Source organism: Loxodonta africana, chromosome 19 (genome assembly GCF_030014295.1).
Source record: "Loxodonta africana isolate mLoxAfr1 chromosome 19, mLoxAfr1.hap2, whole genome shotgun sequence".
Lineage (NCBI taxonomy): Eukaryota > Metazoa > Chordata > Mammalia > Proboscidea > Elephantidae > Loxodonta > Loxodonta africana.
The window spans coordinates 44422247-44438812 of NC_087360.1; the positions used below are offsets into that span (position 1 = coordinate 44422247).

The window sequence follows — 16566 nt, forward strand, 5'->3', positions numbered from 1 at the left end:
CCATTAAGTCTGCTCTTTTTACTAGAATTTGAGGTCTGCTCCACATTTTTGTCCTGCTCTGTCAGAGACTCTGTTGTGTTTCCTGTCAGGGTGGTCATTGCTGGTAGTCGGGCACCATCCAGTTCTTCTGGTCTCAGGCTGATGAAGTCTCTTTTTTATGTGGCCCTTTTGTCTCTTGGGCTAGTATTTTCCTTGTGTCTTTGGTGTTCTTCATTCTCCTTTGCTCCAGGTGGTTTGGGACCATCTGATGCATTTTAGATGGCTGCTCCCTAGCTTTTAAAACCCCAGATGCCACTCACCAAAATGGGATGCAGAACATTTTCTTAATAAATTTTGTTATGCCAGTTGACCTAGATGTTCCCTAAAACCATGGTCCCCAGACCCACGCCGCTGCTACTCTGTCCCTCAGAGTTTTTGGTTGTATTCAGGAAACTTCTTAGCTTTTAGTTTAGTCCATTTGTGCTGACTCCCCCTGTATTGTGTTTTGTCTTTCCCTTCACCTAAGATAATTCTTGTCTACTATCTAATTAGTGAATTCCCCTCTCCCTCCCTCCCCACCCTCATAACCATCAAAGAATGTTTTCTTCTGTGTTTAAACCTTTTCTTGAGTGCTTATAACAGTGGTCTCGTGCAATACTTGTCATTTTGTGACTAATTTCACTTAACGTAATGCCTTCCAGATTCATCCATCTTATGAGATGTTTCTCGGATTCATTGTTTTTCTTTATCGTTGCATGGTATTACATTGTGTGAATATACCAAAATTTTTGATCCATTCGTCCATTGGTGGACATCTAGGTTGTTTCCATCTTTTTTGCTGTATGAACAGTGCTGCAGGAATATGGGTGTGCATATGTCTATTCATGTGACGTCTTTTATTTCTCTAAGATGTATTCCAAGGAGTGGAATTACTGGATCATATGATACTTCTTTTTCTAGCTTCTTAAGGAAGCACCAAATCAATTTCTGAAGTGGTTGTACCATTTTACATTCCCACCAGCAGTGCATAAGTGTTCCACTCTCTCCAGAACCTCTCCAACATTTATTATTTTGTGGTTTTTTGTATTAGTGCCATCCTTGTTGGGGTGAGATGGTGTCTCATTGTAGTTTTGATTTGCATTTCTCTAATGGCTAATGGGTCATCATGAGTCAGAATCAATTCAGTGCAATGATTTTTTTTTTTTAAATGGCTAATGGTCATGAGCATTTCCTCATGTATCTATTAGCTGCGTGAATGTTTTCTTTGGCGAAGTGCCTGTTCATATCCTTTGCCCATTCTTTAATTGGGTTATTTGTCTTTTTGTTGATGACGTGTTGCAGTATCTTGTAGATTTTAAAGATTAGACTGTTATCAGATATGTCATAGTCAAATTTTTTTTCCTAGTATGTAGGTTCCTTTTTACTCTTTTGGTGAAGTCCTTTGATGAGCATAAGTGTTTGATTTTTAGGAGCTCCCAGTTATCTAGTTTCTCTTCTGGTGTTTGTGCATTTTTGGTTATGGTTTGTATTCTGTTTATTCCATGCGTTAGGGCTGCTAGCATTCTCTGTATTTTTTCTTCCATGATCTTTATCATTTTAGATTTTAGATTTAGGTCTTTGATTCATTTTGAGTTAGTTTTTGTACATGGTGTGAGGTATGGGTCTTGTTTCATTTTTTTGCAGTTGGATATCTGGTTATGCCAGCACCATTTGTTAAAGAGACTGTCTTTTCCCCATTTAACAGACTTTGGGCCTTTGCAAATATCAGCTGCTCATACGTGAATGAATTTATATCTGGATTCTCAATTCTGTCCAATTGGTCTACATATCTGTTGTTGTACCAGTACCAGGCTATTGTATCAGTACCAGATCATAGAAGAAAAAATAGAATCAATGCTAGAGACCCCAATACGTGGTATAAATAGGATACAAACCATAGCTAACAATACACAAATACCAGAAGATAAGCTAGATAACTGGGGTATCCTAAAAATTAAATACTTATGCCCATCAAAACACTTTACCAAAAGAGTAAAAACAGAACCTACAGACTGGGGAAAAAAAAATTGGCTATGACAAATACGACAAAGATCTAATCTCCCAAATCTATAGGAAAATCTAACACCTCCACAACAAAAAGACAAATAATCCAATTCAAAAATGGGCAAAAGGATATAACAGACACTTCACCAAAAAGACATTCAGATGACTAACAGACACATGAGGAAATGCTCGAGATCACTAGCCATTAAAAAAAAAAAAACCAAACCCAGTGCCATCGAGTTGGAATTAGTGCAAATCAAAACTGCAATGAGATACCATCTTACTCTGACATTATTGGCACAACTCAAAAAAACAAAAAATGACAAATATTGGAGGGGATTCAGGCAGATTGGAACTGTTATGCACTGCTGGTGGGAGTGTAAAATCATACAACTATTTTGGAAAATGATATGGCACTTCCTTAAAAAACTGGGAATAGAAATACCATATGATCCAGCAATCCCACTCCTAGGAATATATCCTAGAGAAATAGGAGCCCTAACGTGAATAGACATATGCACACCCATGTTCCCTGCAGCATTATTCACAATAGCAAAAAGATGGAAACAATCTAAGTGCCCATCAATAGATGAATGGGTAAACAAACTTTGGTACATACATGCAGTGGAATTCTACACAACAATAAAGAGCAATGATGAATCTTTGAAACATCTCACAACATGGATGAATCTGGAGAGCATTATGCTGAGTGAAATAATTCAATCACAAAAGGACAAATACTGTATGAGACCACTATTATAAAAACTGATGAAAAAGTTTACACGTAGAAAGAAACAATCTTCGGTGGTTATGAGGGAGGAGAGGGGTGGGGAGAGAAGAACACTAACTAGATAATAGATAAGTGGTAACTTTGGTGAAGGGTGAGACAATACACCATTCTGGGGAAGTCGCCACAACTTGACCAAGCCAAGGTCATGGAAGTGTCACAGACACATCCAGATACTCTGAGGGACCTAATTATTGGGCTGAGGGCTGGGGACCATGGTCTCAGGGGACATCTAGCTTAATCAGCATAACATCGTTTATAAAGAAAATGTTCTACATCCTACTTTGGTGAGTGGCATCTGAGGTCTTAAAAGCTTGTGAGTGGCACATAAGTTACTCCACTGCTTCCACCTCGTCTAGAGCAAGGGAGAATAAAAAAAAAAACCAAAAACAAAAACACAAGGAAAGATAAGTTTAAAGGAGTAGTGGACCAAAACTACCATAGCCTCCACTAGACTGAGTCTAGCACAACTACATGGTGCCCAGCTACCACTACCGAGTGCTCTGACATGGATCACAATAGACAGTACCTGGCAGAGCTGGAGAAAAATGTAAAACAAAATTCAAACACACACAAACACAAAGACCAGAATTACCGGTCTGACAGAGACTGGAGAAACCCCGAGTGTACAGCCCCTGGACACCCTTTTAACTCAGTGCTGAAGTCCCTCCTGAGGTTCACCCTTCAGCCAAAGATTAGACAAGCCCATAAAGCAAAATAAGACTAAATGAGCATGCCAGCCCAGGGGCAAGGACAAGAAGGCAAGAGGAGACAGGGAAGTTGGTAATGGGTAACCCAAGGTCGAGAAGGGAGAATGTGGCATGTTATGGGGTTGGCAACCAATGTCACAAAACAATATGTGTATTAATTGTTTAATGAGAAGCTAATTTGCTCTGCAAACCTTAATCTAAAGCACAATAAAGAAAAAAAAAAATACCTATATGTATATAAAGAATTCTAAATAGGCCTAAAAAAATTTTATAGGGACTCTTTTGTTATATTGATTTTAAATTTATCTGTTAAAAAATAGACTTAAGTAAGAAAGACTAAGGTTAATATGTAATCTGAGTAAGATTAATAAAATCACCTGCCATCACTATATTTATTTGTGTGATTTGTGTCATTCCCCATGTGGTTATTCCAATGGCAATGAACATAGGCAGCCACAGTAGTAGAGCATTATTTACCTTCTCTCAAGCACCATCACCACCCCTTTCCCCCAGTGTTTTGTACCTGGTATGTGCTCCAACAGAGCTTTTAAAATTATGTTAAAAGCATGTGCAAACAGTTAGTTGTTTCCCCAACTTTAAAATGCGATTATTGTACTAGAATGATTTTTATTACTGTCTTGAGCGTATACTACCTACTCCAGAAAACATAATTTCAAAAGGACTTCCAACTAAGAGAAGAAGAGTAAATTAAACCCAAAGTGAGTAGAAGAAATAATAAAGAGCTAAAACCAATTAAATTGAAAACAGAAACACAACAAAGAAAATCAATGAAACCAAAGTTGATTCTTTGAAAATATAAATAAAGTTCATGCTTCTAGCTAGACTGATCAAGGAAATGAAAGGACATTATCAGGGACGTCATTAAAGTTCTACAGATACTAAAATGACAATGAGAGAATATTATGAACAGCTCTGTGTCAAATTCAAGAACCTACATGAAATGGACAAAATTCTTGGAAAAACACAAATTACCAAAACTGACTCAATGTCAATTAAAAAATTGAATTCATAATTTTAAAACGCCCCACAAACTTCAGACCTAGCTTTGTTGGTGTATTCTATCACACATTTAAAGAAGAAATAATGCCAATTCCACATAAATTTTTTAAGAAAACAGAGTAAAAGAGAATACTTCCCAATTTATCACCCTTATACCAAAACCGGATAAAAACTTTACAAGAATAAAAAAAAGATACTAACAAAAATCTACAGACCAATATTCTTCATGAACATAAACAAAAAAATTCTTTAAAAGCATTAGCAAATTAAACCTAGTAATATATAAAAAGAACGGTACATGATGACCAAGTGGGATTTATCCCAAGAAGGTATGGTTGATACAACATTTAAAAATCAAGTGTGATTGATATATTTACAAAAAATAAAGAGTAGCTCCTTAGCTGCTTATGGGATTTGGTTCCTTGGTTTGGAGGTTCAGGGTCATAGTTTCATGGAACATCCCAGTTAATTGGCCTGATAACATATTTAGTGCTTCTGTTCTACCTCCCGGTTCGTTTCATAGTGCCTAGGATTTAAAAACTTGCCAGTGGCCATCCAAGGCACGACAATTGGTCTCCATTCACCTGGAGTAACAGAGGAAGTAGGAAAGCCAGAAATGTGTGGCTAATTGCCCCCCGTGACCAACTGCCTCCTTTGCCATGAGACCAGAAAAACTGGTGCCCAGCTACAATTACTGAACATTTGATCAAAGATCCCGTAGCAGAATCCTGATCAAAAAGAGGAAAATGCAGAACAGAATTTCAAATGCTCATGGACCCCAGACTTTCTGGAGCCAGGGGGACTGAATGGACCCCTGTAACTATTGTCCTGAGATAATCTTTAAAATTTAAACCAAAAATATCACCTGAAGTCTTCTTAAAATGAAACCATAGTATAACTAGTAAAAAAGATCTGCCTTAAGTGGGATCAGAGTTACAACAGCAACCCGAAAAATTAGATAGGAACCTCAGGGGGCACTGAGTTTGTTAATGGAGGAGGAACAACTCAGAAAACGAAGGTGAGAATGGTTGCACAAATCGAAGAATATAATAAATGTCACTGAATTGCACATGTAGAAACTATTGAATTGGTGTATGTGTTGCCATGTACATTCTCAACAACAACAAAATAGAATTTAAAAAATTAAATTTTAAAGAATAAAATAGTAAAGTTTTATGATTGTTTCACTATATGCAACAACAAAACCATTTAATAAAATTCAGCACCAATTCATGATACCAAAAAAAAAAAAAAAAAGATGTCTCCTGGAGTTAACAAAAATTTTGTTTACTTACTATAGTAAAGTCATCACTGATTTGGTTATTGCCTATTTTGTTAAAGTGTCAAGCATTTTGTACATTTCAGAAATAATGATGACTATGGGTTTTGGTGGAATAAGTAATTACTAGCGTTTATGTCTGAAGTTTTACACCTGAAGTTTTATTATTATTATCATGTATTATTTATTTCCAACAGTATTAAACTAGACTGCCTCCAGCCAAAAAAAACATTTAATTAAATATTAAGCTCAGAAAAATGAATGTCCATTCTAAATGAGAACTGCAAGAAGTATTTTAATACTAGTAACCAACAGTGAGTTATCAATTATATACATTTAAAATAGCTAAATATACTACTAGGCAAAAATCATTCATTAAATGAGTAAATATTTATTAAGCACTATTACGTGCTAAAAGGAGCCCTGGTGGTACAGTGGTTAAGTGCTCACCTGTTAACCAGAAGGTCAGCAGTTCAAACCTAGCAGCCACTCTGCCAGAAAAACAAAGATGTGGCAGTCTGCTTCCATAAAGATTACAGCCTTAGCCCTCATGAACATAGATGCAAAAATACTCAACAAAATCCTAGCCAATAGATTTCAACAACATATCAAAAAAATAATCCAACATGACCAAGTGGGATTTGTACCAGGTATGCAAGGCTGGTTTAATATTCGAAAAACCGTTAATGTAATCCAACATGTAAATAAAAAAAAAAAGACAAAAACCACATGATCTTATCACTTGATGCAGAAAAGGCATTTGACAAAGTCCAACACCCATTTATGATAAAAACTCTCAGCAAAATAGGAATTGAAGGAAAATTCCTCAACATAATAAAGGGCATCTATACAAAGCCAACAGCCAACATCACTCTAAATGGAGAGAGCCTGAAAGCATTTCCCTTGAGAACGGGAACCAGACAAGGATGCCCTTTATCACCACTCTTATTCAACATTGTGCTAGAGGTCATAGCCAGAGCAATTAGGCTAGACAAAGAAATAAGGGGCATCCGGATTGCAAGGAGGAAGTAAAATTATCTCTATTTGCAGATGACATGATCTTATACACAGAAAACCCTAAGGAATCCTGCAGAAAACTACTGAAACTAATGGAAGAGTTTGGCAGAGTCTCAGGTTATAAGACAAATATACAAAAATCGCTTGGATTCCTCTACATCAACAAAAAGAACATCGAAGAGGAAATCACCAAATCAATACCATTCACAGTAGCCCCCAAGAATAAAATATTTAGGAATAAATCTTACCAAAGATGTAAAAGACCTATACAAAGAAAACTACAAAGTACTACTGCAAGAAACTAAAAAGGACCTACTTAAGTGGAAAAACATACCTTGCTCATGGATGGGAAGACTTAACATAGTAAAAATGTCTATTCTACCAAAAGCCATCTGTACATACAATGCACTTCCGATCCAAATTCCAATGACATTTTGTAATGTGATGGAGAAACAAATCACCAACTTCATATGGAAGGGAAAGAAGCCTCGGATAAGTAAAGCATTACTGAAAAAGAAGAAGAAAGTGGGAGGCCTCACTCTACCTGATTTTAGAACCTATTATACAGCCACAGTAGTCAAAACAGCCTGGTACTGGTACAACAACAGGCACGTAGACCAATGGAACAGAATTGAGAACTCAGATATAAATCTATCCACATATGAGCAGCTGATATTTGACAAAGGCCCAGTGTCAGTTAATTGGGGAAAAGGTAGTCTTTTTAACAAATGGTGCTGGCATAACTGGATATCCATTTGTAAAAAAATGAAACAGGACCCATACCTCACACCATGCACAAAAACTAACTCCAAGTGGATCAAAGACCTAAACATAAAGACTAAAACGATAAAGATCATGGAAGAAAAAATAGGGACAACGTCAGGAGCCCTAATACAAGGCATAAACAGAATACAAAACATTACCAAAAATGACGAAGAGAAACCAGATAACTCGGAGCTCCTAAAAATCAAACACCTATGCTCATCTAAAGACTTCACCAAAAGAGTAAAAAGACCAACTACAGACTGGGAAAGAATTTTCAGCTATGACATCTCCAACCAGCGCCTGATCTCTAAAATCTATATGATTCTGTCAAAACTCAACCACAAAAAGACAAACAACCCAATCAAGAAGTGGGCAAAGGATATGAACACGCACTTCACTAAAGAAGATATTCAGGCAGCTAACAGATACATGAGAAAATGCTCTCGATCATTAGCCATTAGAGAAATGCAAATTAGAACTACGATGAGATTCCATCTCACTCCAACAAGGCTGGCATTAATCCAAAAAACACAAAATAATAAATGTTGGACAGGCTGCAGAGAGATTGGAACTCTTAGACACCGCTGGTGGGAATGTAAAATGGTACAACCACTTTGGAAATCTATCTGGCGTTATCTTAAACAGTTAGAACTACCATACAACCCAGAAATCCCACTCCTCAGAATACACCCTAGAGAAATAAGAGCCTTTACACGAACAGATATATGCACACCCATGTTTATTGCAGTTCTGTTTACAATAGCAAAGAGCTGGAAGCAACCAAGGTGTCCATCAATGGATGAATGGTTAAATAAATTGTGGTATATTCACCCAGTGGAATACTACATATCGATAAAGAACAGTGACGAATCTGTGAAACATTTCATAACATGGAGGAACCTGGAAGGCATTATGCTGGGTGAAATTAATCAGAGGCAAAAGGACAAATATTGTATAAGACCACTATTATAAGATCTTGAGAAATAGTATAAACTGAGAAGAACACATACTTTTGTGGTTACGGGGGGGAGGGAGGATGGGTGGGAGAGGATTTTTTACTGATTAGTTAGTAGATAAGAACTACTTTAGGTGAAGGAAAGGACAATACTCAATACATGGAACGTCAGCTCAACTGGACTGGACCAAAAGCAAAGAAGTTCCCGGGATAAACTGAAAGCTTCAAAGGTCAGCGGAGCAAGGGCGGGGGTTTGGGGACTATGGCTTAAGGGGACTTCTAAGTCAATTGGCAAAATAATTCTAGTATGAAAACATTCTGCATCCCACTTTGAAATGTGGCATCTGGGGTCTTAAATGCTAACAAGCGGCCATCTAAGATACATCAATTGGTCTCAACCCACCTGGATCAAAGGAGAATGAAGAACACCAAGATCACACGATAACTAAGAGCCCAAGAGACAGAAAGGGCCACATGAACCAGAGACTTACATCATCCTGAGACCAGAAGAACTAGATGGTGCCCGGCCACAACCGATGACTGCCCTGTCAGGGAGCACAACAGAGAACGCCTGAGGGAGCAGGAGATCAGTGGGATGCAGACCCCAAATTCTCATAAAAAGACCATACTTAATGGTATGACTGAGACTAGAGGAATCCCGGTGGTTATGGTCCCCAAACCTTCTGTTGGCCCAGGACAACAACCATTCCCGAAGACAACTCATCAGACATGGAAGGGACTAGACAGTGGGTAGGAGAGAGATACTGATGAAGAGTGAGCTACTTGTATCAGGTGGGCACTTGAGGCTGTGTTGGCATCTCCTGTCTGGAGGGGGCATGGGAGGGTAGAGAGGTCTGGAAGCTGACAAAATTGTCACGAAAGGAGAGACTGGAAGGGCTGACTCATTAGGGGGAGAGCAAGTGGGAGTATGGAGCAAGGTGTATATAAGCTTATATGTGACAGACTGACTTGATTTGTAAATGTTCACTTGAAGCTCAATAAAAATTAAAAAAAAAAAACTCTCAGCAAAGTAGGTATTGAAGGAAAATTTCTGAACATAATAAAGGGCATCTATAAAAAAAAAAATTTTTTTTTTTTTTTTAATACAAAGCCAACAGCCAACATCACTGTAAATGGAGAGAGCCTGAAAGCATTTCCCTTGAGAACGGGAACCAGACAAGGATGCCCTTTATCAGCGCTCTTATTCAACATTGAGCTAGAGGTCCTAGCCAGAGCAATTAGGCTAGACAAAGAAATAAAGGGCATCCGGATTGTCAAGGAGGAAGTAAAATTATCTCTATTTGCAGATGATATGATCTTATACACAGAAAACCCTAAGGAATCCTCCAGAAAACTACTGAAGCTAATAGAAGAGTTTGGCAGAGTCTCAGCTTATAAGATAAACATACAAAAATCACTTGGATTCCTCTACATCAACAAAAAGAACATCGAAGAGGAAATCACCAAATCAATGCCATTCACAGTAGCCCCCAAGAAGATAAAATACTTAGGAATAAATCTTACCAAAGATGTAAAAGACCTATACAAAGAAAACTACAAAGTACTATTGCAAGAAACTAAAAAGGACCTACTTAAGTGGAAAAACATACCTTGCTCATGGATGGGAAGACTTAACATAGTAAAAATGTCTATTCTACCAAAAGCCATCTGTACATACAATGCACTTCCGATCCAAATTCCAATGACATTTTGTAATGTGATGGAGAAACAAATCACCAACTTCATATGGAAGGGAAAGAAGCCTCGGATAAGTAAAGCATTACTGAAAAAGAAGAAGAAAGTGGGAGGCCTCTATCTACCTGATTTCAGAACCTATTATACAGCCACAGTAGTCAAAACAGCCTGGTACTGGTACAACAACAGGCACGTAGACCAATGGAACAGAATTGAGAACCCAGATATAAATCCATCCACATATGAACAACTGATATTTGAAAAAGGCCCAGTGTCAGTTAATTGGGGAAAAGGTAGTCTTTTTAACAAATGGTGCTGGCATAACTGGATATCCATTTGTAAAAAAATGAAACAGGACCCATACCTCACACCATGCACAAAAACTAACTCCAAGTGGATCAAAGACCTAAACATAAAGACTAAAACGATAAAGATCATGGAAGAAAAAATAGGGTCAACGTCAGGAGCCCTAATACAAGGCATAAACAGAATACAAAATATTACCAAAAATGATGAAGAGAAACCCGATAACTGGGAGCTCCTAAAAATCAAACACCTATGCTCATCTAAAGACTTCACCAAAAGAGTAAAAAGACCAACTACAGACTGGGAAAGAATTTTCAGCTATGACATCTCCAACCAGCGCCTGATCTCTAAAATCTATATGATTCTGTCAAAACTCAACCACAAAAAGACAAACAACCCAATCAAGAAGTGGGCAAAGGATATGAACACGCACTTCACTAAAGAAGATATTCAGGCAGCTAACAGATACATGAGAAAATGCTCTCGATCATTAGCCATTAGAGAAATGCAAATTAGAACTACGATGAGATTCCATCTCACTCCAACAAGGCTGGCATTAATCCAAAAAACACAAAATAGTAAATGTTGGACAGGCTGCAGAGAGATTGGAACTCTTAGACACCGCTGGTGGGAATGTAAAATGGTACAACCACTTTGGAAATCTATCTGGCGTTATCTTAAACAGTTAGAACTACCATACAACCCAGAAATCCCACTCCTCAGAATATACTCTAGAGAAATAAGAGCCTTTACATGAACAGATATATGCACACCCATGTTTATTGCAGCTCTGTTTACACTAGCAAAAAGCTGGAAGCAACCAAGGTGTCCGTCAATGGATGAATGAGTAAATAAATTATGGTATATTCACACAATGGAATACTACGCATAGATAAAGAACAGTGACGAATCTGTGAAACATTTCATAACATGGAGGAACCTGGAAGGCATTATGCTGAGTGAAATTAGTCAGAGGCAAAAGGACAAATATTGTATAAGACCACTATTATAAGATCTTGAGAAATAGTATAAACTGAGAAGAACACATTCTTTTGTGGTTACTAGGTGCAGAGGGAGGAAGGGTAGGAGAGGGTTTTTTACCGATTAGTTAGTAGATAAGAACTACTTTAGGTGAAGGGAAGGACAATACTCAATACACGGAAGGTCAGCTCAACTGGACTGGACCAAAAGCAAAGAGGTTTCCGGGAAAAAATGAATGCTTCAAAGGTTAGCAGAGCAAGGGCGGGGGTTTGGGGACTATGGCTTAAGGGGACTTCTAAGTCAATTGGCAAAATAATTCTAGTATGAAAACATTCTGCATCCCACTTTGAAATGTGGCATCTGGGGTCTTAAATGCTAACAAGCGGCCATCTAAGATACATCCATTGGTCTCAACCCACCTGGATCAAAGGAGAATGAAGAACACCAAGGTCACACGATAACTAGGAGCCCAAGAGACAGAAAGGGCCACATGAACCAGAGACTTACATCATCCTGAGACCAGAAGAACTAGATGGTGCCCGGCCACAACCGATGACTGCCCTGACAGGGAGCACAACAGAGAACCCCTGAGGGAGTAGGAGAATAGTGGGATGCAGACCCTAAATTCTCATAAAAAGACCAGACTTAATGGCCTGACTGAGACTAGAGGAATCCTGGCTGTCATGGTCCCCAAACCTTCTGTTGGCCCAGGACAGGAACCATTTCCAAAAACAACTCATCAGACATGGAAGGGACTGGACAATGGGTTGGAGAGAGATGCTGATGAAGAGTGAGCTACTTGTATTAGGTGGACACTTGAGACTGTTTTGGCATCTCTTGTCTGGAGGGGAGATAGGAGGGTAGAGAGGGTTAGAAACTGGCAGAATTGTCACAAAAGGAGAGACTGGAAGGGCTGACTCATTAGGGGGAGAGTAAGTGGGAGTATGGAGTAAGGTGTATATAAGCTTATATGTGACAGACTGACTTGATTTGTAAAGGTTCACTTAAAGCTCAACAAAAATTATTAAAAAAAAAAAAGATTACAGCCTTAGAACCCTTATGTGGCAGTTCTACTCTGTCCTCTAAGGTTGCTGTGAGTCAGAATTGACTTGATGGCAGTGGGTTTGGAGTACAAAGATCCTGACTCTGCTTTCAAGGAGCCTAATCTAGTGGCCCAGAACATAGATAAATAATTACAACACTGAGTACTAAATGCTGCCCTGTAGTAGAAGTGTATGCAAAGAGGAGTTGAAAAGCTCTGCTTAGAGGGACTGGGGAATTTCTTGATTTTCCCAAACAACCTAAGCAAACCAATTTACCAAGCAAAGCTTCTTTAATCTCTTAAAGAACAAAAATTAAGCCCTTAATGACTTCTCAACGCAACAGTAACATAGATCCCTTAGGTTACAACCATATAAGAACCTTATGAATTTTACACATACACAGAGACTCAATTTTGGAAATAAAAGCAGAAGTATTCTTTGAGAATAGTTGGGATTTTGGTAACTGATAAAAATTTTATATCCTATATAACTCAAAACTGACTGTGTGTGTTATATATAATTAGGGCTGGGGGCTTTGGGGGGTATGCATTTTTATGAGTGAATTACAGTTATGACAAACTGCAATGATAAGGCAGAAGAGGCAGTGGTACAACAGAGAGTGGTTCAGTACATGGGCTTGAAACAAGGTAATCCTGGATTCAAATTCTTCCCCCGTAACTTACTACTTATGTAGTAGTAAACCAAACCAAACTCATTGCATATGACTCATAGCAACCTTATAGAGCATAGAACTGCCCCACAGGGTTTCCAATGAGCCGCTGGTAGATTCAAACTGCTGACCTTTTGGTTAACAGTGAGCTTTTAGCCACTGTGCCACCGGGGGTCCTATGTATTAGTGGGCAAGTTAATTTGCTTCTCCTGTCATCAATTTTCTCTTTTGTAAAATGAGGGTACTAATGATTACCTTATAGCTTTGTTGTAAATGTTAGATGAGATAATGTATGAAAACTACCTGAGACAGTGCTTGGCTCATAGCAAGTACTCATTGGATGGTGGCTGCCTTAATCATCATCACCGTCATCATTACTATAGTGATGAGGATGGTGAGGATGATATTATGATTTTTATTGTTGTTGTTATAGTGATTTGAAAACAATTAACTTTCTTCTTCTAGACTCCTCCAAAAGATGGCTTTGTAATTGCCGATGTTCAGCCAGTTGCAAGCAGTACTCTAGAGGAAAAGCTGTCTCCTTCACCAGCTTTTAGGTCCTCTTCCTCTTTAAGAAAGAAGAATAACCCAGGGGAGAAAGAACTCCCTCCATGGCGATCCTCTGACAAGCATCCTACTGATATCATCCGTTTCAATTACTTAGACAACTGTGACCCCATCAGGCAAGCCTGGCCTGGGTAAGAAGCTCCATGCCCTTCTCAAATTCTTTGCTTTGGAAGCCATTTATTAGCACTTCAGTATATGAAAAGATGAATATAGAACTTGTGAAATACAAGAGCTTTTCCCTACATAGAGGCAAAAAGTAATTGAAATATGAAATTCAATGTTATTAGTAAATCCGCCCTGTTCATTATGATTTCTTTGCATTTTGTAGCTGTAATAACGTAACATTACAGCTTCTTTTAATATTTTGATACCTCCAATTCCAATCTAACACCACAGGGTTCATTCTAGCTTTTCCCCTTTCTATATTTATACCTCTCTTCAACAGTGAGAAAACTGGCTTTCAGTATGTTTACTTATATATTATATTATACATACACTTTTTATATATTAGTTCATTTACTCAGTCCTAGAATGCAAAGAAAGTATATTTCAAAATAGCTAACCCACTGTAGAAACAAACCTAACTAGAATTCAACATTTGTTTATGGTTCTTCTTGCGTTTGATCTGAGGGTATGTAGTCATAATAGTGTGTTCAAAAGGTTGTTTGGGTTTTGTTTTGTCGTGTTTTAATACCCCCTTCAGTGTGGTTATTTTACATGGTTCTAAAATGAAAACTACAGACAGGTATGCTCGGAGAAGTATCATTACCCCCGTCTCTTCCAGCTCACTCACACCTCTCCCTCATCTTTTCCAGCCTATTGCCAGCAACAAATCTCATTTGTTTCTGGTTTATCCTTCTAGTGTTGCTTTTTGGACAAAGTTACACTGAGATATCATTTTTCGACTATCTGACTGGCAAAAAATCTTAAAGTTTGACCGTATATTCTATTGGCAAGGCTGTGGGGAAACAGGTACGCTCATACATTGCAAGTGGGAATGCAAATTGGCACAAACGTTATAGAGGGGAACTTGACAATATCCAACAAAAATACAAATGTGTTTATGTCTTGAACCAGCAGTCCCACTCTAGGAATTCACCTTGAAAATACCAAAAGTACATCTGCAAAAGGATTATTTGTTTCATCATTGTTTATGATTTCAAAATATTGTTGTAAGGTGGTACTACAGTACATCCACACTACAGAGTACTAAAAAAAAAGGCAGGTGTAAAAACAAATACGCAAATGTGGATGAACTGATACACTGTTCCAGGATACAATGTTAAATGAAAAAAGCAAAGTGCATACTATAGTATGCCACCTATAGTATGGAAATAAAAGGAAATAAAAAAATATACATGTATCTGATCATTTATTCAAACACATACACATGTAAGAAGTTAATGTAATACATTTTGGAATATTTGAGAATGTTTTAATACATCTGCTATGTTTTTAGCACTAATTTCAATAAGATTAACATCCAGGAGACTATGTGGGCTGCTCCTGTCTGGAGGAGAGATGAGAAGGCAGAGGGGGTCAGAAGCTGGCCAAATGGATGCGAAAATAGAGAGTGGATGGAAGGAGTGTGCTGTCTCATTAGAGGGAGAGCAACTAGGCGTATATAGCAAGGTGTATATAAGTTTTTGTATGAGAGACTGACTTGGTTTGTAAACTTTCACTTAAAGCACAATTAAAAAAAAAGATTAACCTCCAGACAGTATAGGATAGTGATAAACAGTATGGGCTCTGAAACCATGTTGCTTGAGTTCAAATCTAGTCTCTCACACTTCTGGGTCTGCAGCCCTGAAAAGTCATTTAGTCTCTCTGTGCCTTAGTTTTCACTTCTGTAAAATAGCAACAAAAGTAACACCTAAATCATAAGGTTACTGCAAGGAAGTATGAGTTAATATATATATGAAGTACTTATAATAATGTCTGGCACATAGAAGGTACTTCTTTTGTAGGATGGGCTCTAAAGTTATAATATTTGCCTAATATAGGAAAAGATAATCCTATAGGCTTCATGATTTGGGGTCAATCTGATTACATATTTTTTTCAGGACCATTGGGATCCCTTTGGTGATAGCTAGCTGAGAGTGGTATCCCTAATTAAGGAAGATTTGAGCTTCTTGAGGGCACAGACTACGTTTAACTCCTTTTGTATCTCCATTGACTAGTGTTTGATACTCATTGAATGTTTTTGAATGAAGTCAGGCCTTTAGATTCATGAACTTTAAATTCATCTAATGGTATCAAAGAAATCCAATTAGCTTAACAATAATTTAGAAAGGACTAGAGGGGGAGTTCAAGGTACAGAACAGGATATAAAAAAACTAACATTTACATTAAAATTAGTGGGGGGAAATATATATATATATTGAATATATACACTTGGGTCAACAATCAATGTCCATGGAAGAAGCAGTCAAGAAATCAAATGAAGTATTGCACTGAGCAAATCTGATGCAAAAGATCCCTTTAACATGTTGAAAAACAAAGATGTCACTTTCGGGACTAAGGTACGCCTGACCCAAGCCATGATATTTTCATTCACCTCATATGCATGCAAAAGCTGGACAATGAATAAGGAAGACCAAAGAAGAAATGATGCCTTTGAATTATGGTGTTGGTGAAGAATATTGAATATACCACAGACTACCAGAAGAACAAATCTGTCTTGGAAGAAATACAGCCAGAGTGCTCCATAGAAGCTATGATGGTGAGACGTCATCTCATATGCTTTGGA

At 37.9% G+C, this 16566-nt stretch overlaps 1 protein-coding gene across 2 annotated transcripts in view; it reads left to right on the forward strand.

Annotated features, from left to right (window-relative positions):
- Positions 1-16566, forward strand: part of FBXO16 (F-box protein 16) — a 167728-nt gene that overhangs the window by 57423 nt on the left and 93739 nt on the right. For both annotated transcript variants that reach the window (XM_064272639.1, XM_023550972.2), the window contains one exon: positions 13716-13948. In XM_064272639.1, coding sequence (XP_064128709.1) covers positions 13716-13948 — 233 coding nt within the window. The remainder of the gene's footprint in view (positions 1-13715; positions 13949-16566) is intronic.